Source organism: Lonchura striata, chromosome 5 (assembly GCF_050655825.1).
Source record: "Lonchura striata isolate lonStrDom1 chromosome 5, ASM5065582v1, whole genome shotgun sequence".
Classification (NCBI taxonomy): domain Eukaryota; kingdom Metazoa; phylum Chordata; class Aves; order Passeriformes; family Estrildidae; genus Lonchura; species Lonchura striata.
Window position 1 is genome coordinate 20,080,717 of NC_140707.1, and position 24,907 is coordinate 20,105,623.

The 24,907-nt window shown below is 54.6% G+C and overlaps 1 protein-coding gene across 3 annotated transcripts in view; it reads left to right on the top strand.

Annotated features, from left to right (window-relative positions):
• The window catches only part of KDM2A (lysine demethylase 2A), a 33,547-nt gene extending 8,938 nt beyond the window's left edge, over nucleotides 1-24,609 (top strand). Inside the window, exons 4-22 of one of the 3 annotated variants that reach the window (XM_085581262.1) lie at nucleotides 5,805-5,943; nucleotides 6,545-6,623; nucleotides 7,798-7,844; nucleotides 7,958-8,136; nucleotides 8,889-8,995; nucleotides 9,293-9,386; nucleotides 9,859-10,012; nucleotides 10,711-10,826; nucleotides 10,941-11,067; nucleotides 11,862-12,283; nucleotides 16,908-16,991; nucleotides 18,600-18,866; nucleotides 18,975-19,106; nucleotides 19,185-19,286; nucleotides 19,840-20,552; nucleotides 21,511-21,674; nucleotides 21,925-22,083; nucleotides 22,176-22,391; nucleotides 22,492-24,609. In XM_085581262.1, coding sequence (XP_085437388.1) covers nucleotides 5,805-5,943; nucleotides 6,545-6,623; nucleotides 7,798-7,844; nucleotides 7,958-8,136; nucleotides 8,889-8,995; nucleotides 9,293-9,386; nucleotides 9,859-10,012; nucleotides 10,711-10,826; nucleotides 10,941-11,067; nucleotides 11,862-12,283; nucleotides 16,908-16,991; nucleotides 18,600-18,866; nucleotides 18,975-19,106; nucleotides 19,185-19,286; nucleotides 19,840-20,552; nucleotides 21,511-21,674; nucleotides 21,925-22,083; nucleotides 22,176-22,391; nucleotides 22,492-22,673 — 3,483 coding nt within the window. In that variant the 3' untranslated portion in view covers nucleotides 22,674-24,609. Of the gene's footprint in view, nucleotides 1-5,804; nucleotides 5,944-6,544; nucleotides 6,624-7,797; nucleotides 7,845-7,957; nucleotides 8,137-8,888; nucleotides 8,996-9,292; nucleotides 9,387-9,858; nucleotides 10,013-10,710; nucleotides 10,827-10,940; nucleotides 11,068-11,861; nucleotides 12,284-16,907; nucleotides 16,992-18,599; nucleotides 18,867-18,974; nucleotides 19,107-19,184; nucleotides 19,287-19,752; nucleotides 20,553-21,510; nucleotides 21,675-21,924; nucleotides 22,084-22,175; nucleotides 22,392-22,491 lie in introns of all 3 variants that reach the window. The other 2 variants (XM_085581261.1, XM_021555935.4) reach the window with 2 other exon arrangements.
• The last annotated feature ends 298 nt before the right edge of the window (nucleotides 24,610-24,907 follow it).

The window sequence follows — 24,907 nt, forward strand, 5'->3', positions numbered from 1 at the left end:
TCAAAGCCCCTTGGGACAGTGGCTGTGTGTGATAGAGGCTGCAGGTGACTGGAGTGAGGAGCCAGAGCCTTTCGCAGGAGCACGCTTCCTTTTTGGGACTGCTGCCAGAGCTGCCCATCTGTGATCTGATCTAGCATGTTCCTCTGCTTCATGGTTTTGCTGCTGTGCCTGGTCAGTGTGTGGTTTGGGAGCAGCTGTGGAGCTCTCCTTGGCCTCTCTGTGTTCCCTCCACACTTGCCTTGCTCCAATTCCCCAAATTACTCCTTGTGTACATTCAATTTTGTAACCCAAAAGTGCAAACCAAAGCGTTCTCCCTGGTCATTCTGAAATGCTGCCAGCCTTGCTCGTGATAGGAATCCCTCCTGGAGCTGGGAAACCTGGAAGGGCTCCAGTTTTCTGTAGATCCTCAGCCTGGTGCTTTGAGTCTGCCTCTGTCCAAGGATGTGCCACCTGGGATACGCCCATCCCGCACTCCAGGTTTTGAGAGAAATGGGAGGTGGTGAGGGGCATTAAACATGAGTTAAGCTCAGTGGTTCCTCTTGTCCTGGGTCTTTCGAGGGGATTATGACTGTTCTTTAGATTCTAAGCGGTGCCTCCCACAGCTGGGGGAGCAGGGAGTCCAGGATTGAAGGTGGGAGAGGCACAGAGGGCAGGAACTTGCTGCCTCTGTGCTGTGCTTGTGCTCCAGAGCTTAGAGCCCAGCCCAGGAGCTGAAGTGGGAGGTGCAGGCTTGGAGGGGAGAGGGATATAGAAAGGAAAAGCTCTTGAGCTTAAGATAAGCAGTGACCTGGCAGGCTGCTGATTGGGTGTCATAATCTTGGTGCCTTAGTTCTTCACACTCTATCTGGAAACACTGGCAAGGAGGTTCTTCCTTGCATAGCCCTTTCTGGCAGTGGCACCTGCTGTGCCCTGGGTCTGTCTGATCACAGCCTGGCTGCTTCCCTGCTTGTCCATCCTCCTGTCAGGCTGCCTTGTGTCTTCCTGGAGAAATAAAAGTTCTTCTTCCCACTGCAAAAATTGCTGGGGATTCTCAGCACAAGGTCTCAGAGGCAGAATTCTGGACTTGTCTCAGGTACTTGCTGGAGATCAGAACACCCGTAGAGAGATTTTAATGTTGCAGGTCTGGATTTATCTAGGCAATAGCCCCAGTTGTTTGCTGTAAAAATATGTGAGAAGTTAAATTCCTTAACTGAGGAGAGTTGAGCTGGTTGATTTATAATCAATTTGGGTATATTTCAGCAGAGTAAACCTGCAAAGGGGTGGGGTGAGGACGAAATGCAATGGTAGGTCACACTGTTCTATGGATACACTGGGAGCCAGGGAGAAGTTAAAACCTGCAACGAGGGGTGTTTGGGATTGGAAATGGAGGTGAAACTTTCCTGCATTCTTCCTGTCAAAGGTGTAGAAGAGGGTTGTGGAAGGCTTCACATGGGCAAGCTGCTCTGTAAAGATGAAAAGCAAGAGGGGTCCTCTGGTCTCCTGAGGGGGAAGGAGCTGTGGCATAAAAGGAAGAGGTTCCTGGTGACTGGGAGATGGAGCTGAGGGAGGGGATGGCAGCAGACAGGACAGGAAGTGACTAAAATACTGTGGTGTGTGTTGGTTTTATTCTTTAAATACATGAGGCTCTTTCAGCGAAAGGACAGCTTGTTCTTTTTTTCAAATGTGACCTTGTACTCGTTCTTCCCTCAAAAAAAACCTCACAGGAGAGGAGTTTTGTGGCTCTCTTCAGCTGACTGTCAGCTCCTTTGCTGTTGGAGGGAGCTGTACTCCATGGAGGCAGTGCTTGCTGTTGAAAAGAGGTTTCCAAGGAAGGGTTTTAGAGAGTGCCACTGTGGAGATTCATGAGGCATTTTCCCTGGAATCCTTGGATGAAGGAGAATGCAGGTGAAAGAATCAGAATAGAAGGGATAGCTGTCAGCAGGATTAATATTCATGCTTCCTATTTTCTCCATTAATTGAATGGTACCCAGGAGGGTCAGTAAGAAGTGGTGAGGGACAGCTATCTTAGGTGGGAATTGCTGGCTGTCTGGTCTTGGAGGATGAATAAAGTGCCTTTATCTTGACCCTGCCTGACACAGAGAGAAAAGGTTTGAACCACTTGTCAGTTCTTCCTTAGTAAAACTCTCAGCAGGATGAAAAATGCCTGAATCCTAAGAGAAAGCTGGGAAAACTAGGTGATATTTAAATACTGTTGCTTAATACTGAATGCTGAGGTTGTACCACAGATAATGTAATGTGCCTGACTCTGTGCCCTTGCTTCACTGGAGCTGAACTTCACTCAGAACGTTGTCAGAGGTGGCAGTTTTGGAGACATCTGCTGATCTCATTTTGGGAAGCTGTTTGTCCCTGACTGAACTGGTTGATACTGGAAGGTCTCCCAGTAGTGGAGTCACTCCTGGGAAGAAGCTATTCTAGTCTAGGCCCAGGACTGTGAGTTACTGATGTTCTCTGGATGGGCTGTAGAAATGTGCTGGGAAGAGATACTCAGCCAGCCTCATCCCCAGCACAGGCTGTGGGACAAGGGTAGCCAGCTCTTGTTGGGAAGTTGTCAAACTTGGTGTTGTCAGAAGGATTGACACAGCTCTGTGTGTGCAATAGTGGCAAGGTAAGATTGGCATTAGCTTGTCATGGCTTTGCAGGTGTCACCTGTAGCCAGTTATTTATCCAGGCAGCAATTTCCTGTGTGGCACACCAGAGAAGAAAGGGGGTTTTGGAGCATCTACTGAGCACATCTGTCCTCGATACAGAGACCCAGTTTGGGGACATGGGGTCTGTGGTTTGTGTCACTGTGCTGTGAGGAAGCTGCAGACTCCAGGAGGGGAAAACTCCCGCAGATGCTGCCTCTCCCATAACGCATGCCTGGAAGCACAGAAGCCTTTCCTTCCTCCTGCCTGCTCTGGGGCCCTGAAATACTGTTTTTCCCCACCCTTCCAAGACAACAATGACTTGAAAGCAGTGTGGCCCTGGCCGGGTCCTAGGGGATGGGAGCTGTTTGCATTGTGCTTTTGGGTCCCCAGCCACGGCTGGGATCCTGCTCTCTTCATGCTGGGCCAATTAGGAGGCCAGACTCTTCCCTGCCCACAGGAACAGGCAAAGCTGATCTGCCTGGGAGCTGGAGGGGGTTTGTGGCTGATGCTTTGCTGATGACAGGAGCAATAGACTTTGGAATTTGCTCTGCTGGAGGACACAATCCCCTTCCTTCTGTGTTTGCATCCCAGTTTCCTCATTGCAAAGGGATTCAAGTTTAAGGTGTTCCTGCCTGTTTCCTGGTGTTTGCACATCTGTGGTGTGGCTGCCTTATCGTGGAATGGTTTGGATTGAAGGTTCCAACCTGTTTGCTTTGGAGGCTGTTCTGCAAAGGAGATCTGGGAAAAGAGTCTGAACAGGGCCCTGATCCCATAATGCATCTCCAGCATCCACCCGTGGCACCAAGAGGATCCGAATCTGGCCCAGCCACATGGTCACATTTCTGTTGAATGAACTGCTCTACAAATCCAGAGTCTGGCTTGGTGCCACTTCCAGGAGGACAGATAATGCCTGGTCATCGTGTCTGTGGCTGGAGCTGCATTCCAGCCTGGATATCCTGAGGTTCATCCTCAAGTGGGACTCACCTGAGTTCCAGCCCAGTACAGTAACTCCTGCTCCTGGTTAAGTGTAGCCAAGAGAGTCATATATAATCTATTAAGGAACTGGTTTGGACATAGCCTTTTCTTGCCAGATTTTCCATGCCAAACATTTTCCTCCCAAAAGGTGAGGTTTTGAATCCAGCAAAGTCAAAGGACTTTCCCCCTAAAATTGAGTGTCTGGAGAAAGGGAGCAGGTCAAGGAGCAATTTGGTCCAGCAGTGAGCAGGACCCACTCGATCCCAAAGCAGGTGAGATCAGGGACTGCAGAATCCTCCTCTTCATTGTGCACATCCTGTCTCTGACAGAGCTGCCTGCTGGGATCTGTAGTCTTGACTTGCCTCGGACTGGGAAGAGTAAAACGTTGGTCATTCTGGAAGGTGATTCACATCCTTGCCTGGCATAGGTGTGTCTTAAACTTCCCTGGTGTCGTTTAGTAAGGAACAGGATGAATTGGGCCTTTTCCCAAAATGCTGGGTTCTTCAGGAAAAGCTGAGTTTGAGGTTTGCTCATTGTCCCTAAATCCTGCACAGGGCAGACCCCTCTCTGCTCTGTGCCCTCATTTTAAAGCTGAGTACTATGCAAGCTTCATGGATTCCATGATTTTTAAGGAAAAGTGCTTTATGAGGTGGGCTAATCATCCATTATAACACAGTTATAACACCTCTGTGTCTTTAACTCCAAGTTCTGATGCATCCCCTTGGAAGGGCCAGTCTCGGTTTAAAGGCAGAGTGAACATTTGGGAGTTCCAGTTTTTGGTGTGTGCAGCCCAGCTTTAGTAGTGCGAAATTCCAAGTGTTCCCAAGGAATGGGTCATTTCTGCTGGTGTCATTCCCATATGTCTGTACTCTTAGAATGCATTTTCCTGCTTTTATAAAAGTGTCTCTGTAAAGTGAGTTTCTTTGTTGTTAAGAACTGGGAGATCCCACTCATCTTTAGAGGATGGCCTAAGACAAAGGACAGCAGCCATTTTCCAGATTGTTTAAACCTTGGGGCCATTGAACAGACCCTGGTTGAAGTGCCCCATTCAGGAGAAGCCAATTGTTCATGCCCGGCTGATGAGTGTTTGTTTGTGCCCCTGTGCTCAGGTTTTTGGGAAGGGGGTTGGAAAGCTGAGCACCGTCAATGGGCTGTTAACAATGGGTGAGTGACTGTCTTGATGGCAGGGGAACTCCTTGTGCATCCATCAGTCTGCTTGAAACTTGGAGTTAAAATTAAATGTTGGAGGGGGTGGGGGAAAAGCCTTTTTTTTGTGTGTGTCCCTACATGCTCCTGCACTGGTTCATCTAATTAATCTAAAAAAAAATATTTAAAGCAGTACTTCTGTATGAGGGAGTCATTCCTCTTTCTCCAGTGAGGTTATCACAAGCTGGTTCTGGTGGTGTTGCTGGGGAGGTGATGCTGCCCCTCCTTACTGCAGGCAGGTGCCAGCAGCTGTGTCACCTCCTGCCCCATCCTGTCCCTGGCTGTCTGCTGGCCCAGCAGTTGGTGTGCATGCTTGATAATGGGAGCATCCCTAATTAGGGGAAAGCAGCTTGGCTAATTCAGAGCAGGTTTGCCTTTTATCTGATGGGATTTGGGAGCATTCCCACGAAGGGCTCTGCTCTCTAGCCAGGTGGCCAGCAGCTGGGGACAGTAATTTCTTCCAGATCCAGTAATGCCAGAAGAGGATGTCTGTCAGGAATCCCTGTACAGATGTGCTTACAAGATCCTCTAAGAAAAGTGTTCCTCCTTCCACTCTGCTATTCTTCCCCACACAAACAAGGGAATAAACCAGCTTTTGTGTACAGGCACAGCCAAAGATGAAAACTTGAGAATCTTTTTTTTTTTTAATCATTGGTGTTCTGGTAGAGATTTAAATTCACAAGTGTCTTTACCTCCAGTGCAGCAAAATACTGCTGCACCTGTAAAACTGGGGAACTGATTCTTTGCCTCTGTTATACTAAACTCTCTTCCCTCCTCCCATACTTAGAATTCATTAGGAGTGATCATATAGCCCAATTAGCACAAATCTGGATGGAGGAGGGGCAAAGCTGCTGTTTCAGTGGTATGTTTTGGGTTCAGGACAGACCTGGGCTCCCCTAGAGGCCGTGGCTGAGCTGTGTTAGGTTGGGATGAGGCTCTGGTTGTTCCTCCTGCTCCATGGCCATAACTTCTCCCTTCCCGGTGTTCTCCCCTCAGCGTGGCACAATGAGGCGGCGTTATGAGGACGATGGCATCTCCGATGATGAGATTGAAGGGAAGAGGACGTTTGACCTCGAGGAAAAGCTGTCCACCAACAAGTTCAACTCCACTTTTGTAGTCTTCATGGAAGGCAAAGGTTTGTCTTGGGGCTGCTGGTCCCAGGGAGTGTGTGTGGGGAATGGCATGGAAGCTGCTCGTTCCAGAGAGCATGGAGCCAGTCTGCAGCTTGCTGAGACACATGGCAGCCAGGAATGGGAGGGTTTGCCTGGGTCAGCACCTGTAATTGCAGCCACGTGTCTACCAGATCCTTAATTCAAGGATTGTGTGGGATGTCTCCCCTTCCTTTCAGCACGCACACAGCTCCGTGGGATGGCTTTTCATCGCACAGCCCCTCATGAGGATTTACTGGGAGGGAGGAGCATTTCTGCAAGGCATCTCTTGCTTGGCTCTGAGCTTCCTAGGGAAGCCAGCACCAAAATCCAGGCTGTTCACCTGTCAAGAGCAGCCTGTTGGAGCAAAGCCTCCTTAGGGGCCCTGTCTGAGGCTTGTCAGTAACACACACCCTGCTGCCTCTCAGAACTGCTGCAAAGAAGTTCCAGGATTTCTGAAGGAGTGTGGAAAAGTGAGGAGCAGGGTTGGACTAGGGATCTCCAGAGATCATTTTAAACCTGAGCATGTGTATAATACTCTGAAGGAGTTTCTCCTAAACCTTCCCTCTTCTTGTCTCCCCACACCAGACTTCACAGTTGAGTACATCCAGCGGGGTGGCCTGCGGGACCCACTCATCTTCAGGAGCTCAGACGGCCTGGGGATAAAGTAAGTGCTGAGAGACTCTGGCCCAATTTCTTCATCTCTCTTCACTGTGTGGGATCTGATCCTGGCTCTGCCAAGCTGGTTTGACTGTAATGTCCACGCTGTTTTTTATGTGCAGTGGGCAGAGAGACATATCTTCCAGCTCAGTTATCCCGTTCTTCCTAGACTGTGTGGACGAAAATGAAAGATTGAATTGGTTGTAGGTGATCAGAATTCCACCAAATGTCTGGGAAGTCCAACTGCTGCTCTGATGCAACATCTGGCTGGGTTTCTTTCCTAGTAACATAGGCATCTATTGCCAGAGAGTCAAACAATTTGTAGTATTTCTGGCATTTTCTAGAATTCCAAACTGATTTTCCAAACTTCTAAACTACTGTCTGCCTCTCTTGCTGCAGTACAGCCATTGAGGTTTGCAGCTCTAAGTGTAAACTGGGTCAGTGTTTTTGGGGTTGATTAGAGGAATAAATGACCCCTCACAAACTTTCAGAGCTAGTACCAGCAGCACTGCTCCAAAGTCCCTCAGCCATGAGGTTCTGTGGCTGTGAACAGATGGGTGACATCTCATCTAGTGCACAATGTTCTGTGCTGGGGTGAATTGGATAGGAAGTCGTGCCAGGCTCAGTTTAACTGCTGGATGACTTGGGAGTGTAAAGATTTAATACTGGGTATTTTAGTGTGACTGAAACTGGATTTCTCCTGAGCTTTTGGATATTTCTCTGGGTCAAGAGCTGCTCGAATGGCTGCCAGCCTGCTCTGCCTGTGACAGCAGTGTTTGTACAGAGAAGGGTGCCAGTACAAACATTGGAGTGGTTCTGCTGTGTCAGTGGAATATACTGTGTGTCCTGCTCCAGCCGTGCCTTTGGATTGGGATAATTCACACAAGCAGCCTTTAAAACGAGAGCTGGGATTGCTCAGTTCAAGGCCTCTCCTGGCTCCTTTGCTAGAAGCCACTGTAAAACGGCTCTGGAGATGGTACATCCTATTCCCAACCCTGCTTCCTGAGCCAAAAGTTTGTCCTAGTGTTTCACCCCAGTCCTGTGCCCCCAGAGATCCTCTTCCATGTCCTTCTCCAACACCAAAACAGCACAGATGTACCTTCAGGGTGCCAGTTCCTGGGTCACAGGGTGTGCAGCCGGAAGCACTCGATGGTCTTTTTAGCCAGATGTTTGTCCCACAGGATGCCAGATCCGGACTTCAGCGTGAACGATGTGCGGCTGTGTGTGGGTAAGTGTTCGGAGCCACCCTGCACTCGCTTGTGTGCCTGGGGTCTTTGAGGATCTCACCTCCTGGAGTCTGTGGTGCACTGGAACAGTTCAGTGACGTGTCTGTCGTGGCAGGGAGCCGGCGGATAGTGGATGTGATGGATGTGAACACGCAGCGGGACATCGAGATGTCCATGGCGCAGTGGGCACGCTACTACGAAACGCCAGAGGAGGAGCGGGAGAAGCTCTACAACGTCATCAGCCTGGAGTTCAGCCACACCAAGCTGGAGAACCTGGTGCAGAGACCTGCTACGGTGAGTGAGGCTCTCCCTCCCACAGGGATCTGTTTTCCCTGGAAATACGGAGGTGAGGTGCAGCCTGGCATTGTGATGTGGAAAGAGGGGCTGCTCAGAACACACATGGGCTCAGCAGGGATGTCAGCCTGAATGCTGCTGGAGCTGATCTCTTAGTCAGGCTGTGGTGACCATGGCCAAGTCCCTGGCATGTCACTCTGTGGAGAGATAGCCTGTTCATTGACTGTCAGTAGTTAGAAACATGGAAGTCTGAACTCTGCACAGTGTGGCAGGGAGGATTCCTGATGCAAAATGCTGGCATCTCTGAGGCCAGAGGAGGCCAAGACTGGAGGTATGCTGGAAGAGGGGCAGGAAGCTGTTTTGTGCTGGGAAGATGAGCTGTGGGATGTGAGATTGATGGGATGAACATTTCAAACTACCTCTGCAGTCAGCAGAGTGGAAGTGGCAGCTGTGTGGGGCCAGTTATTTCTCTCTGTTAACTGCAGAGGGAACCTTGACATCTGGCTCTCCTGAAGCTTTGGGAAGTGAATCTCACCCCTAGGAGATGCTGTCTGACATATTTTCTATGGAAGTCCCTAGCTGGCATCTGAACACATGATCCTAAGTGCTTTATGTGTAGGAGTGTCCCAGTAGCACTGGGAAAGTTTCTGGGTGTGGAGAAGGACCAAAAAGGGATTTGCCAGCCTGGGGTAGCAAAAGGTTTTGCTGTGCCCCTTTTTTCTCTGCTCACGTCTCCTACTTTTGTGCTGTAGGTGGATTTGATTGACTGGGTTGATAACATGTGGCCCAGGCACCTGAAGGAAAGTCAGACAGAGTCTACCAATGCCATCCTGGAGATGCAGTACCCAAAGGTGCAGAAGTAAGTGAATTCATGAGCTGTGGCAGGCAGCAAACAATCTGTTGCAGGAAAACTGCCCAAGGGAGCAGCAGTGTGTACCAAGGGGAAGGGGGATGAGCAGTCTCCCAGCTTATTTTTGTGGGTTACACTTGCAAGGCCTCTGCAGTCACTCATTGAATCCCTTTTAACTGAGTGGCTTGTGACACTGCTCTGAGCCATTGGCCTGGGTTTGGGGGGAGCTATTTCCTTGGAATGTCATATCTGCTCCAAAGTGTGGATCACCATTCATTTTCACCTTCTCATCTTGTTTTCCACCAGATACTGTTTGATGAGTGTCAAGGGCTGCTACACAGATTTCCACGTGGACTTTGGTGGCACTTCTGTGTGGTACCACATCCACCGAGGGGGAAAGGTAGGACAGTGCTTATTGGGACAGTTATAGGTGCTTTAGGAAAGTGGCTGTTGGTCTGCTTCTGTGTAAATCCTTGAGGATGCAGGTCCCAGACAGCAAATTGAAATCTTTCCACCCTAAACTTACCTATATTGCATGGAGCTAGACAGATGCCCATCCCTAGTTCAGGAGTAGCTCTAACATGGTAAATCAAACTCAGCAAATCTTCTGGCCACTCTGGTGGCTTTCCTGGACTCTGTATCTCTTGACACTGATGTAAATCATGCCTTAAAAAGCATCACAAGCTCAGGCAACTTGTAGCACTCAGTGTGTCAGGCTGGGAAGGACGTTGCTTGTCCTCTCGAGGGGGGGCAGCTGTTCCAGTCATTTTGCTGGGAAGTTCTCAGGGGGAGAGGCAAGGAAGAGATTCAGATGTTGGTGAGAAGCCATAGCTGTTCATTATGTGATGACTTACATGAGTCTTTATTTGCAGATCTTCTGGCTGATCCCTCCCACACCCCAGAACCTGGAGCTCTATGAAAACTGGCTTCTCTCAGGGAAGCAGGGAGACATTTTCCTTGGGGACAGAGTGTCAGAGTGCCAGCGCATCGAGCTCAAGCAGGGCTACACATTTGTCATCCCCTCAGGTACCCTCAGGGTGGGCAGGGGCATCCTGGTCTTGGCCATGGTTGTGGTAACACTGAAACTCCTGGGACACTGGCAGGATTTAGCTCCCTCATGAGTCACTGGAAGAGGGAGATGTGATGTGGCTCTGTCCTCTTGCTTGCCACCTCCCAAAACATGTCTGTGATGGCATTGTGGATCCAGCCCAAGTGTTAGGAAAGCTGTGGCTGGCTCGCATCACATTTGATTAATTATTAAAGGAGGCTTTCCCAGATCCTGTCGTGTTGACACATGGAACAGTGTAGGTTCAGGAGAGGCTGGCCCAGGGCAGCTCCTCAGCTTCCTAGGTGTCTTATGTCACAGCTCTGCAGTGGTGACACACAGCAGGACGAGGAGCAGAAAACACCAGGGATTGCACATCTCGCTCATTTGAGTCCTGTTATCACAACTGACACTTCTTCTGAACTGAGTGGCTTTGCCTTAAGGAAACCCATGCTGGAATTCCCCAAATGTTGGGCTTGGCTGGATTGCTTAGTCTTAGAGATAAGGAGTGGAACTTGAATTATTTTGAAGGTGTTTAGAGTGTTGGAACAGACTTCAGAAGGCTGTTTCCCTTGGTGCTAGGCCTAACACAGTTAGGAAACAATCTAGGATGACACCAGGGTGACAAAAAGTTGTGCAAGATGGATCAGAAGAATTCTTCCAACTCTTTCTCCCCAAGGTTGGATCCATGCTGTGTACACTCCCATGGACACGCTGGTTTTTGGCGGCAACTTCTTACACAGCTTCAACATCCCTATGCAGCTCCGGATCTACAGCATTGAGGACCGCACACGGGTAAGAACCTGTGGGAGACCCATGCTGGACACTGGGCCACGCCTGGTGTGGCATATGCCATCTGAGAGCAGCAGTGGGAAGGATGTCTGACAGATCCTCTTGCCTGTTTTGCAGGTCCCAAATAAATTTCGTTATCCCTTCTATTACGAGATGTGTTGGTACGTGCTGGAGCGTTACGTGTACTGCATCACCAGCCGCTCCCACCTGACCAAGGACTTCCAGAAGGAATCCCTCAGCATGGGTAAGTGCAGCTCTTATTCCTTCCTTACCCCTATCCAACAGGCTTCTTACCCTCATGCTGGGGCACTGGCTCAGCAGCGTGCCAAGCAGGGGAGGGCTGGGTGGGGACTTTTTTTGGGCATGAAGTCACAACCACCCAGACTTCTGCTTCCTCCTATGGCCCTGCAGCAGCCCAGGTTCCTCACAGCTGTGAAACCAGCACACAACCACTTCAGAGCCTTACACAGAAGAGATGGGGGGAGGTTGCAGTGATCACCACGGTGCTGTGGGCAGGAATTCTCTCTGACTGGCCAGGGCCTTCTGTACACAGGGTTTGAGGGGCTGACACAATTACTTGGAGGGCTCAGCGACCTCATGGTCATGAGTGAGTCCACATCTTCTTTATCACATCATGAAGGCAGCATCAAGATCCTGAGCCCTCAGCTGAAGATCCCAAGCCCTCCAAAGCAAAATGAGGTTGAAGAGGGCTCTGAGCAACATTTTGTAGTGAAAGATGTCCAGGCCCATGGCACTGGGGTTGGGCTAGATGACAGTCCAGGTCCCTTCCAACCCAATTCAATGAAATTCAGTCTAGGGCATTTGCTATTTCTTCCTCTGACACCTTTTTCCATATCTGGTGCCCTGCATTCCCACAGACAAGCCAGGAATGGGAAGTGTTTAGCTGTTCTTTTCCAGCTTCTCTGTTCCTTTCACCTCATACAAACCTGTTGCTCCAGCATCCCTCATGACTGGGGTGATCCCACTAAACACAGAACACTTCCTGTGATTGCTCTCCCTGTTTCTCCATCATGGCAGATATGGAGCTGAGCTCATCAGACTCCGTGAACATGGAAGAGGAGGAGGAGGAGGAGGATGATGAGGATGCAGCAGGGAAGGAATCCCGGCGCCCCATGACCAGGAGGTCCATTCTCACCAGCCCCATTGCCAACGGTGCCAACGTGGACTATGACGAACTGGGCAAGAGCTGCCGGAGCAGCCTGCCGGGGCTCAAGAAGACCCCATCCATAGACTCTTCCGACTCCAGCCGGGGCTCCCAAAACGGCCAGGCCTGGGACCCAAGTGGGGGCAGCCCCCGCAAGAGCAGGAAGGTGCACCTGACCCAGTTTGAGCTGGAGGGGCTGCGCTGCCTCGTGGACAAGCTGGAGTCACTCCCTCTGCACAAGAAGTGTGTTCCCACTGGCATTGAGGATGAGGACGCCCTCATCGCTGATGTCAAGGTAGGCCTGAGCGAGTGCAAAGCACTTCCTACGAGGAAACTGGGCTTCATCCTCACCCTACCCCTGTCCTGGGGCAGGATTGGTGTCCTCCTCTTCCTCTGTGTGAGGCTGATGTTACACCTGAGTGACATCCCTGGGATTTGGGGCTGGGAAAGCAGGAGGGTGGCTGCACTCTGGCTGGATCCCTTATGGGTGTCAGTGCAGGAGTGCTCATGGCTGATGCAGTTCACTTCCAGTTTTGGCCGTGGATGCTGTGACAGTTGGAGCCTTTTCCTTGCCCCGGGTGGATTTGGCTTTGTTCCTTTGAGTTGTTTGCCCAGGGTGTGACCTGGAGTTATGAGAGTCAGTTATTTTGGGCTGGTGAGGGTTGTTTGGATTTTATTTGCCTTCACCTGTTGAGCTGATCCAATGAGCTTTGGTGTTCTAGCTGTTTCAGCACTGAAGTGGGAATGTCAGCTTCACTCTATCCCCAGAAATCCATTTTAGTCCCTAAAAAGTTACCTTCTGCTCCCCTCCATGCTGTTGGTGTTCTGTACAGCTGCTTGCCCGTACCAAAGCTGACATCCAGACACAGCCATGCATGTGTCCTTGTCTTTGCCATTGTTTTTATTTCCAAGTGCTGTCTCCTGATGTTTTTTGTGAGATATTTCGGTAAATCCTGAGCTCTGCTGTGTTTGGAGCAGAGGGTGTGGCTCTGGGGTCTTGGTTGAAAGTCTAGGTGCTGTTACGGGTTGAATTTCTGGTTTTCTGTGGCTTTTCAGGCATCCTGTGTGTGCTGTGACCTTTGAGAATGTGATTGTATTTCTGAGCCCTGTATGGTGCTCTGGAGGAACCTGAGCTGTGGGCTCTGTGTTTCACCCTTGGGCTGATGAAAGGAGGCTGGTGTTGGGCGTTTTGAAGGCAGAGCCTTAAAGGTTGTTGGTATTCGGTTGGAGTTTGAGACCTGATCAAAGAACCTGTTTGTGTTTTGGAGGTAGTAAAGATGTGCCTGTGGTTTTGGTGTGACCAGGCCTCTGTGTCCGATTGTACCTCGCAGATGAGCTGTGGGTGACAGCCTTTGTGGTCCCAGACAACTTCCCTGAGGATTTGCTCCTTAAAGCTGGCCGTCCTTGGAGGTTTGGAAGTATCCTGAGCTGCAGGACTCCATTCCTCAGGACTGGCATCCTCAAGGCATCAAGGTCCTTAGTCACAGCCTGCAGTGGCTGGGGAAAGTGGGACAAGTTTGTCCAACCACAGAAAAGCTCTACTTTCAAAACCAATTTTCCACAGAGGTGATGGAAGTGGCCAGTACAAGTTGGCTTGTAAAGCTTGGGGAGGGCTTAAGACATTTCTAGCTAAAAGTTCTAACTGGGGCCTCCAATCTGCAGCAGGTGCTTTTGCCCTTGTGTCACCAGGTAAGGTCATTGATGGAGCTGGGATCTGGCCAAGCTGGAAAGCTGCACTTTGGTCTGTGCTCCCCATGGTCAGAACGTGGCATTTTCTCATTCAGACTTGCAGGCGTGCCACCTTGATCAGCCCATTCAGTGCCACCTTCTGCTATCCAGTGTCCCCAGGCACTCCAGGAGCAGGAAAATGCTGCCTTTTCCCACAGCCTCTTGTGTGGTTATCAGGATTTCAGGGTGTCTGTGTGTTGGGTCATGTGGAGAAATATGTATCCTGTCACGAGTTCAGCTTGGAGCGTAACTTGGCGGGATATGCCATTTTGGATGTGACAATGTTGTGCTTTCAGCTCTGTGGCAGGAATTGTCTGAAAATTCTGTATGTGCAGTTCATTGGAAGGATCATTGACAAAAGAGGGAATTTCTGAGAGGTCCTGTTGTCTTTTGACTGCTTCTGTCCATGATTTCTGACCTCTCTGTGGTGGTTTCCATGACTGGTTTTGACAGGAGAATAGTCATGAGGCAGGTGACAGCAGGTCTAAAGCCAGGCCCCTGTGGCCAGGCATAAACAGGTTATATCTGAGCTGTGCATGGAGCTGTTGGAGCACTAAGGATTGTAGAAACAAAATAAGCCTCTCCCTGAAGTGCTGATCCTGTCTCCAGGACCTCATCTCAAAACCTCTGGTGTGGCATTGGTCACTAACTGACTGGGCAATGGGCAGAGGGAGAATTTGGTGAGGACTGGGGATGGTATCCTCAGGGATGGGTGAGGAAGTTCAGGGTAGCCTGTCAGCTGTGCCGGGAAGGTCTCCCATGGTGGGATGGATGGCAGCACTGGTCACCGGGTCAGAGAAAGCCCATACCAGGGGCCGGAGGTTGTCACTGGTTGCACAGTTGGTGACAGTCCTGGAGCCAAGTCAGCATGTGACTGACTGGTTTCCTGGGAACACAAAGCTGGAGTTGCCTGCAGACGCTTTGGATGCATCAGAAGTGGGAGCAGCCGCTGCTCCCCTGTGCTGTTTGGCTTTATTTCAGGAGTTTCCTCCATTTTAATTGCGATGTGTATCTGGGGGGCGTCTCGGGGGGTGGGGGGCTGGGATTGCTTGGGGACACCTTGATCGCCCAGAATGGATCTGTCCCCCTCTAGCGGTTTGGTCCCCGGTGCCTTTGGGAATGCGGCTGCTCCCAAACTTGGCCGGCGGGATGTTTGTCCCTCCAGGTCAGGAGTGTGGAGGTGCACACCCAGGGGGGAGCTGCGAGGGGGATGACCCTTGCCTACATTCCAAAGCCCCGCTCGCTTCCAGCGGGGTCTCCCAGATTCCAAACCCGCCTCGGAGCAGACAAAAGAAAGGGGCCGGGAGGATGGGCCTGAGCAGGACGGGGTAAGGGCTCTCGGCCACAATCTGCCCGGCCCCGGGGAGCCCGGCCCCGGCCTCTCGGATTGCGGCGGCGGCGGGAGGGAGGGATCCCGGGGCGGCCGGTGGGCAGCGCCGCCCGGACCCTGCGCCAATCCCCGCCGTCCCGGCCCCTCCCGGCGCTGCAGCAGCGCGGCTCTGCCCTCCGCTTCCTCGCTCCCTTTTTCTCTTCTGCCATCTTCCCGTTGCAAAGCATTGCTGGGAACCGCATGTGGGTGACGCAGCAGCATTGTCTCCGGCTCAGGAAGCTGCCGCCGCCGCTGCCCAAGGGCTCGGGAGGAGCACGCGGCCGCCAGTGCGGCGGCTGGGGGCGGGGAGGAGCCGGGGGCGCTCGGGGCGGGGGGCGCAGCTGCTCCCCAGCCATGTCCCCGAACACCGGGGGTCCGGCCGGGGTCTGAGCCAGCCCCCGGAGGTGTCCGGGGAGAGGGGAGGGGGCCCCAGCCCTCACAGTGCGGGCACCGAAACAAAGAGGGCTCGGCAAACTTCACCCCAGAGTCTCGGCAGCTCCAGAGGCGCAAGGTCAGGCAGCTGGCAATGCTCGTGGCGCGGGGAGGGGACGCGGGGACGTTCCGGTCTCGGACAGGGTGGGAGGGGACCGCGGGAGGACTCCTGCTTCCCCGGAGGGGTCCCTGCCCGGTGCTTGGGCTCACCTCTCCCGTTCCCTGGGCGCTCTCGCCGGCACCGCTGCCGAGGCGCCCCTGCCGCGCAGGGTCCCCTTTGCCGCGTCCCGCCGGCCACGGCGCCGCGGGGCACGGGGGACCAGCGGCCTGTCGCCCAGCCCGGCTCCCAGCCAGATGCAGCCGCAGGACCGGGGAGCCCCCGCAGTCCCTCAGCTCCCTGGCAGGGAGCGTTCCTGAGCCGCCCCCACCCCTGCCCCGACCTCAGGGCCACGGGCAGGAGGACGCTGCCGTCCCACTATGTCCGTGTGGCAGCTCCGAGCCCTGACCTTTTCCCTCGGCTTGCGCTCGTGGGGAGGCGGAAGATCTGAAGGCGGCACGCTGCGCTGCCGGGGAGCCCAGGGGAGACTGCGGCTTCCTGCCTCCCCAGACACCCGGAAAACCGGGCAGGGGGCACACCGGGCACCCCCTACCCCGGCCCTGCCTGGCAGCAGGAAGCACCGCCCGCTGGGATGCCGGCAGGAGGCTCCTGCCTTCGTAACCATGGCAACGTCAAGTAAATAAAGCACCTTTGCAACCATAAATTCGGTGGGGAGTGGATGTGGGGAGGGGGCTGCGCTGGAGGGTGCTGAAAGGATTGGGCTGAGTGCGGGAGCTCCATGCACCGGGAGCAAGGGGCTGCTGTGCCGGAGGGCAGTGTGCCAGTCCAATCGATGCCCAGGGATCTTTCCCTCCAAGTCAAAGCCAAACCCCAAGGCAGTGCGGGGGAGCAGCTCTCAGCTACCGGCAGCTTGTGCCAGGCCACGGAGGGGGTGCTGGGGCATCACATCCTGCTCCTGCTGCTGCACTCTCCAGGCTGCCCTATGTCTGGGGGGGTAATGCTGATGAATTGTCCCCCCAAAATCCCCCCAGCCTGCCAAATCTTGGCACTCTCCACTTCTACCACCACCCAGCACGGGGCCTCGGGGCTGAAATGCAGTTGATGAAAGCGCTGGTGCAGATCGACTCGACAGAGCTTGTCTGTCTCGTGGGGAGGAGGGATTGCTGGTTGCTGGCGGGCGTGGGGAGAGGAGGGCTCCTTCCCAGCCGCCTTTGAAGCATGCTGGCCTTGGCATCTGGTCAGAGCCTGCCTCGCTGGCGGGAGCTGTGTTTCCCTCTGCTCACACCTGTGCTTTTTGTGTCTCTGCTGTGTTCCCCCATCTCTCTCCATTAGCTGCTGTTGGAAGAATACGCAAACAGCGACCCCAAACTGGCACTTACAGGCGTCCCCATCGTCCAGTGGCCCAAGAGAGATAAGGTAGGAACTGCAACAAGGGGACCCAGATGGGTGTCACGTGTTGAGTCATTTGCCAGGCCTGGGGTGTGGTGGCACTGCTTCCATACCCGCCTTGGGAGCAGTGCCAAAGCGGGATGTGGGTGCAGCCACCTTCACAGCCCTGCAGGCAAACCTAGTGATCTCCCACCATGCCAGTTATCCCAGTGCAGCTGATGGGTGGTAACCAGGTCAGCCTTGGCTGCTCCATGTTCTCCCCCCTTTGGTTGTGCTTGGTGAACAGGGAGCCTTGTTGTGGGAGGAAGGGGTGATCCTGCTCTCTTAGGAGCTCTCTGGACTGATAGGGAGAACCCTGGATGGCCTGAAGAATGTTGTGTATCAGGGAAGGCCTCACTATGGTAGGGGTGGGTGAGCTGTGGGGTTGGTGGTCAAGAGCAGTCCAGCCCCTCACTGTGAGGTGAATGTGTTCCTTGTGTCCCTGTCCCTGTTGTAGGATTGGGTCTTACAATGCCAAGCAAGGCAGCTCTCTCCCAGGAGTCTCTCCCTGCGGATAGCAGCCAGCTCTTCAGCAGAGGGAGCTTTCCATGCATCCCTGCCTTTCCCTGTCCAGCTGTGCTCATAGTCCAGGACCCACAGCTGGGCTGCAGCCCAGGCTGAGCTCACCGGGCAGATGGAGGCACAGAGCAGCCGGACTTCCCCTCTGCAGTCTGCCTTCCTGTGGCCTGCCAGGATGGCTCCCAGGGGTCACTTCTTCCTTCCTGCCAGGAGATGGGTTCACAGGCAGGCTATGGGAAGAGCAGGACCCCATCACACTGGGAAGGGTGGGTAACACCCCGTTAGGGAGTCTGGACACAAATGAGCCTCTCGGATTGCCCTTTGGAGGTGCCTCTCTCTGCTTGCCTGCCCTGCCCAGAAGATCCAGAGTGATCTTTGTGCAGCACAAGCATCCTGGGCAGCTTTTCTAGGAGAAGTGACCTGGAGATGTGTGCAAGCTTTGGGTTACAGCACTCAGAGGCTTGGCACATGCCCAGCCCCATCCTTGGGAGCCTGCCCTTCCACAGGGCCACCAGTGTGGTGCACAACCCAGCACAGCCAGTCTCAGAAGGATGCTGCAGCCAGCAGATTTCCTGTGAGGGCTGATGGGATGCAGGGTGACAGCTGGAGAGCTGTGCTGTCCTACCTGCACTGTAAACAAGGAGGGTGTGGGTGTTCCCAGTGTCCCTCGAGCTCTGGAAAGAGCGACCAGAGCTGTCCCCTTGTGCAGAGTGACACAGTGAGGACAGCCTGGGTGGACTTTGTCATTCCTTGCCTGGGTAGGAAAGCATGGATGCTGTGGGATGCTTCTGGGACTCAGCAGCCCTTTCCAGACCCATGTGAGCACTAGCAGGGGGTGAGAGGAAGGGGAGCTCTTGGCGTGGGGTGGTGTGAGGAGTTAGGGAGTGTGCTTCAGGAGAAGTGGCAGGTCAGCGCTGATCCAGGCACCTTTGTCTGCAGAGTGCTGAGAGAGCAGAGCTGCCCTCTGACACATTATCTGCAGTCGTAGTGCGGGATCCAGGGATCAGAGCCTTCCGGATCCCCGCAGAAGGCAGCGCTTCCCTCTCCTCACCCAGTTCCCTCTCTCCTTGTTGCCAGCTAAAGCTCCAGACCCGGCTGCGGGTGCGCCTGCCCACCATCCCCATCACCAAGCCGCACACCATGAAGCCAGCACCGCGCCCAACTCCCGTCAGGTCCACGGTGTCTCCCATCGTGTCGGGCGCCCGGCGGAGGCGAGTGCGGTGCCGGAAATGCAAGGCCTGCATGCAGGGCGAGTGTGGCATGTGCCACTACTGCAGGGACATGAAGAAGTTCGGTGGGCCCGGCCGCATGAAGCAGTCCTGTGTCCTCCGGCAGTGCTTGGCGGTGAGTCCAAGTCAGATTCCTGGGGGATAGCTGGTTGCTAGTCCATGGGAAGGAAAAGAGGAAGGCTGTCCCACCATGCCCTGGTGTCAGCCCTGCTTTCCTTTGTAGCCCAGGTTGCCTCACTCGGTCACGTGTGCACTTTGCGGGGAGGTGGATCAGAACGAGGACTCACAGGACTTTGAGAAGAAGCTCATGGAGTGCTGTATCTGCAATGAGATCGTCCACCCTGGCTGTCTGCAGGTGAGCAGGGCACATACTGGGCAGAGGGGGGCTCTGCTGTAGGGCTGGGCTGCTGCTGACCCCCTCCTCTTGTTGCAGATGGATGGGGAAGGGCTGCTCAATGATGAGCTCCCCAACTGCTGGGAGTGCCCCAAATGCTACCAAGGTGATGACACAGAGAAGGGCCAGGTAAGGAGCAAGGTGAGGATCTGTGTCCTCCACTCCTCCCACTGCATCCTGCCAGGGATGTATTTAACCAGCTTGGGGTGGGGGGACAGTGATCAGTGAGAATGAGAACCATGTGGGTGCAGCACTTGAGGGCATGAGCATGTTCTACTGCAATGCGGTCCTGAAATATTCCACTCTAAGAGACACCGGACTGTTAGGCACAGAGTGGAAGCCATCCCCAACCTCAAAGGATGCCCTTTTTGAGAAGGGGTTAGGAAAATGTTTGTTGCTGATGTGGGTGGACTTTGGTATTTGTGGTACTTAGATGACGTGTGAGGAAGAAGTTACTGTGAGGGTGGTGAGACCCTGGCAGAGATTGACCAAAGAAGCTGTGGATGCCCCATCCCGGGAAGTGTTCAAGGCCACGTTGGATTGGGCTTGGAGCAAACCTGTATCTAACCCAAACCATTCTATGATTTCACTGGGCACTGCTGTGCAGGTCCTGGTGTTTCCCTGGGGAGGAAGAAAAGGGGAAGACCTTCCCCAGGCCTCATTCCCGCTAACCAGCCACCCCCATTCCCCGCAGAAGCGGAAGGTGGAGGAGAGCGATGACGACACGGCACAAGCCAAGGTGCTGCGGCCCCTGCGGAGCTGCGAGGAGCCCCTGACCCCCCCGCCCAACTCGCCCACCCCGATGCTGCAGCTGATCCACGACCCCGCGTCCCCCCGTGGGGTGGTGACACGCTCGTCCCCGGGGGCCGGGCCCAGCGACCACCACAGTGCCAGCCGGGACGAGCGCTTCAAGCGCCGGCAGCTGCTGCGGCTGCAGGCCACGGAGAGAACCATGGTGCGGGAGAAGGAGAACAACCCCAGCGGCAAGAAGGAGCTGTCAGAGGTGGAGAAGGCCAAGCTGCACGGCTCTTACCTCACCGTGACGCTCCAGCGCCCCACCAAAGATGTCCACGGCACTTCGATTGTCCCCAAGCTCCAAGCCATCACAGCCTCCTCGGCCAACCTGCAGCACTCGCCGCGTGTGGTCGTGCGCCACGCGCCCGCCAGGATACCCCTGCGGAGTGGGGGCGACGAGGAGGCGGCCGCTGAGGAAGAGGAGGAGGATGAGGAGGAGGAGGACGAGAACGCGGAGGAGGGGGGGGCGGCCCGGCTGAACGGGCGCGGGGGCCGGGCGCAGGAGGGCGAGGAGAGCTGCGTCCAGCGCGAGGTCTGGATGTCCGTGTTCCGCTACCTCACCCGCAGGGAGCTCTGCGAGTGCATGCGGGTGTGCAAGACCTGGTACAAGTGGTGAGTGTGGGGACACGTCCTGGGGCTGGGGGTACATCTGTTGCAGACACTCGGAGGGAGCGGGGGGAAGGATGTCGCCTCAGTGCCTTCCCATCGCTCCCCAGAACCAGGCAGTGTCATTGTATCCACCCTGTTGCCTCTGCCATGCGTGTTCCCATCTCTGTTGTTCCCTACTGCCTTCCTACTGTCTCCTCAGCTGTCCCCTGCTGTGTCCTTGTGAGGTGCCAGTGCCCTTCCCTCACCCATCACGCTGATGGTGCTTGCCCTTCCTGGCCTCCCTTGCTGCCTCGCCTCCTAGCAGGCAGGGAAGGCAGGCTGAGGCGGGATGGCTTTACTGGCTGGAAACGCCTCTGGGGACAGCAGGCCCGAAGACAATGCTGGCACCGGGACAGCTGTGCATGGAGGGCTTGGGAACAGATGGGAATGGAAACTGGGAGGTTTCTAACAGCCGAGCAGCAGGCATCGCCTGCTTTGATCGGCAGCTGGTGGCAGTGGTGTGGTGGAGGAGTGTCCCCTTGCCTGCACCTTCAGGGACTCAGCTAAATTGCCATCGGGTCCTGGCTCTCCACAGGCTCCCATGGGAGATGATGAGTTTGCTCCTGGTGAAGGAGTGAGCTCTGCTGGGGCTGTGGGGTGGGACACTCAGTGTTTTGCCTGCTGGGAGTAAGGATCCTTAAGATCAGGAGAAACACCCAGAGCAGGGCAAGCAAGCCTGCAGCTGCAACTTGGAGTTTTATTTTGTGGCAGGAAAACCTTGCTGGGGCTGCACCGGGTGGCCTGATGCCTTCAGCAGCCTCCCATGTTTGGGGAAATCTATGGAAACCAGGAGGAACAGTCTTGTTCTGTGGCTGGGGCCACGCCAGGGCTGGGCTCCTTTCGGGAGCCAGGCAACCTGCTGGCTGTCTATTATCCCATAGTACTTTTGGGACTCAACTTTCAGCTTTGTCCTTGTCCCCAGGTGCTGTGACAAGAGATTGTGGACAAAGATAGACTTGAGCAGGTGCAAGTCCATCACCCCGCAGGCGCTGAGTGGCATCATCAAAAGGCAGCCGGTCAGCCTTGACCTCAGCTGGACCAATATCTCAAAAAAACAGCTTACATGGCTCGTCAACAGGCTGCCAGGTGAGTGTGGGCTGGGGAGGGGTCCCTGCCTCTGCCACCAGCCTGTTCCAAGGCTTCCTGAGGGCTGGGTCATGGGGAGAGACAAGCCTGAGAGCTCCTGGGTGCCTGGGTCTCATCACCCAGCAAGTGTCCCACCCCAGGCAGGGAGGGGACCTGCATCCTCATGTGCCTGGAAAAAGATGGTGGAGATCTGGGATGCCTGGGAGCCGACCAAACCCGTCTAACTTGTTACCTGCTTCCCTTCTGCCAGGCCTAAAAGACCTCATCCTAGCGGGCTGTTCCTGGTCTGCGGTCTGTGCCCTCAGTACCTCCAGCTGCCCCCTTCTCAGGACCCTCGATCTTCGGTGGGCAGTAGGAATCAAGGACCCTCAGATCCGGGACTTACTTACACCTCCAACAGACAAACCCAGTAAGCTGCTGCTGCCCTGGGGCTGCCTGGGCTGGACAAGGCAAGGTGCCCAGGGCAGTGTGTCCACTCTGGTTCTCCCTCTGCCTGTGCAGGTCAGGACAATCGCAGCAAACTCCGCAACATGATCGACTTCCGGCTCGCCGGGCTGGACATCACGGACGCCACGCTGCGCCTGATCATCCGCCATATGCCCCTGCTCTCCCGCCTCGACCTCAGCCACTGCAACCACCTCACGGACCAGTCGGCCAACCTCCTCACCGCCGTGGGCTCCTCCACACGCAACTCCCTCACCGAGCTCAACATGGCAGGTGCGTGCCCTGCTCCAGGTGCCTCCTGGCTTTCCCATTCCCCCCCCGGGTGCTGGCTGCTGGAGGTGTCCCCCTCACGCTCCCTGTGCTCTGCCCGCAGGCTGCAATAAGCTGACGGACCAGGCCTTGCTGTACCTGCGCCGCATCTCCAACGTCACCCTCATTGACTTGCGGGGCTGCAAACAGATCACCCGCAAAGCCTGTGAGCACTTCATCTCGGACCTGTCCATCAACAGCCTCTACTGCCTGTCCGATGAGAAGCTGATCCAAAAAATCAGCTAGAGACCCTCCCTGGGGCAGACTGAGGAGAAGGAAAAGAGCCCATCCTGCCCCTCTTGGAGAGCTGCTCCTCCACTTACCCCCTTGCCCTGCGTGTCCTGCCGCTGCCTCCCACCTGACTCGGCAGGCAGGGCCCTCGCTGGCCTCGCTCCACTGTCCTTCCTCCTCCTCCTTCCCCGGGACTTCTGCCGAGGAAGATGTCCCGCCAGGCTGGCCAGTACCAGAGGAGGAACGGGCACATGGCAGGGAGCCTCGGCCCGGAGGCTGGCCGCTCCCGAGGCGTGGGCTGTAACAGAGGCCTCTGTGCAGAGAAATGGGGCACCCTCTCCCCCCAGCTTTTCCCCTCCTCCCCGTTGTCTCCTTGCCTTGAAATACTTGTCACTTCCCCGGTAGCACAAAGCTTTTGAGGGTCGAGGTCTCTCTGAGGAAGCAGGAGCAGAGCCAGAACACCCCATCCCCCTCTGTGCCGCCACCAGCTCGGCGCTTCCCTGCGCTCTCCCCCCTTTCTTTCCCTTCCCCTCTTTCCCTTCCCCTCGTCTGGCTGCAGGGACTGCTATCCGTGCCCCTCCTCCTCCCACGCATCCGGGCAGTTCTTTGGGCACCCAGGGCAGGAGCCCCGTGGCCAGGGTGTCCTGGGAGCAGGGGCTGGGGGATAACTCGTCTGTCCGAGGGGATGGAGCAGGGGAGAACCCACAGGTACACCAGAGCTCAGGGAGGACTCGGGAAGCATCAGCCAGGGGTGAGTGAGCACGGGGTGGGGACGGGAGCTGCCTCCTCTTCCTCCCCAGCTCCCGGCATCACTAAGCACTCTGGGGCCGGAGGGGCGAGGGCTGCTCTGCAGCCTGGGACCGAACTGGCATCGTCCTCTCCTTCCCCCCCACCCCCTTTTCGCTGCCGATTTTCCTTTGCAATGAATGGTTGGTCCAAAGAACCTCTCTCTAGGGCAGCAGAGAGTTTTTTGCACTTTAAGAAAAAAACAACAAAAAAAAAAGACAAAAAAACAAAACAAAACAAAAAAAAAGACAAGGAAAAAAAAAGGAAAAAAGGTTGGAATCTTCTTTTTCTGGGTCACTATTTTATTTCCCTCCCTGTCCTGCCTGTGCCTGGGCGCTCCCCCTCTCTGTTCCCCCGGTGTCAGCACCCTGCTCTCTCCCTGGCAGCGTACCGATAGCACAATCGGGGTGTCCCCTCCTTGCCACCACCACCGGTCTCCAGCCCCGCAGGGGTCCCCGGGGGGCAGCCTGCAACCCCCCGCTGCTTCAGAAGCAATAAAGGAGGAGAGGCGGCCCGCGGGGACTGTCCCCGGCAAGGGGACACCAGGGGACAATCCCGCAGTGCCTGTGACAAGGGGCAGTGCAGCGGAAGCGGAGCCACTCGGAGCAGGATCCCACCCTCCCCAAGGCGAGAGGAGGAGCCTTCGGCCTCGGCCTCTCGGCGGTGGCTCCCGGGAAAGACGTCAGAAGAATTAAAGCTTTTATTTTTCCTTTGGATTCCTTTTGAGTTTTGCAACGCGAAAGAAAATTTCCAGAGCTGGGGTTGAGAGGGGCGAGGTGCGCCCTCCCCCGCGGGGACAGCACCCCCTTCCCGCCGTGTCCCCCGCCTCCAGCCACAGAGACTCGGGCGTGCCACCCGCCTCACCACCCCGGCGTGGTGCAAATCCACGAGGAAGAAAAAAAGAGAATTATATATAATAAAAATCACTTAGTGATTTAAAACCAACCCAGCCTGCTCCCTAAAGACAACTCCTGCAAGCAAAGTCACTTGTTTAAGGGTTTGGTTGTGGTTTTGTTTTGTTTCAATCCCCCCCTTCCCTCCCTTCCTCCTTCCCTCCCTTCCCCGGAGAAATATTGTAAATATCTATTTTTTTGTTGGCAATTTAGAGTCCATCTCTGATGTTTGTGCTTTAAAATTAAATGTAAGCATTAAGGGTAAAAGCAAACCAAGTCTTACACTCTCTCAGCTGGGTTTGGGGGTTCTTGGGTGGGGCAGAGGGAGGGCACCTGCTTGGCAAGTGGGTTTGGTTTTCTTTGTTTTTCCTTTTTTTTTTTCTTTTTTGTTTTTTTTTTTTGTATTTTGGGGATTTTTGCTTTCCAAACCTTCTCCCATGCTCAATTTTTATAGAGAAGCTCTTTGCTTATACCATATTAGCACCAGGCTCGGTGAGCTGTTGTGGAGAGAGGGAAAACCCCAGCCTCCTACAGGAAATATTTTGTTTCTTGGGAGTGGATTTTTGGAAT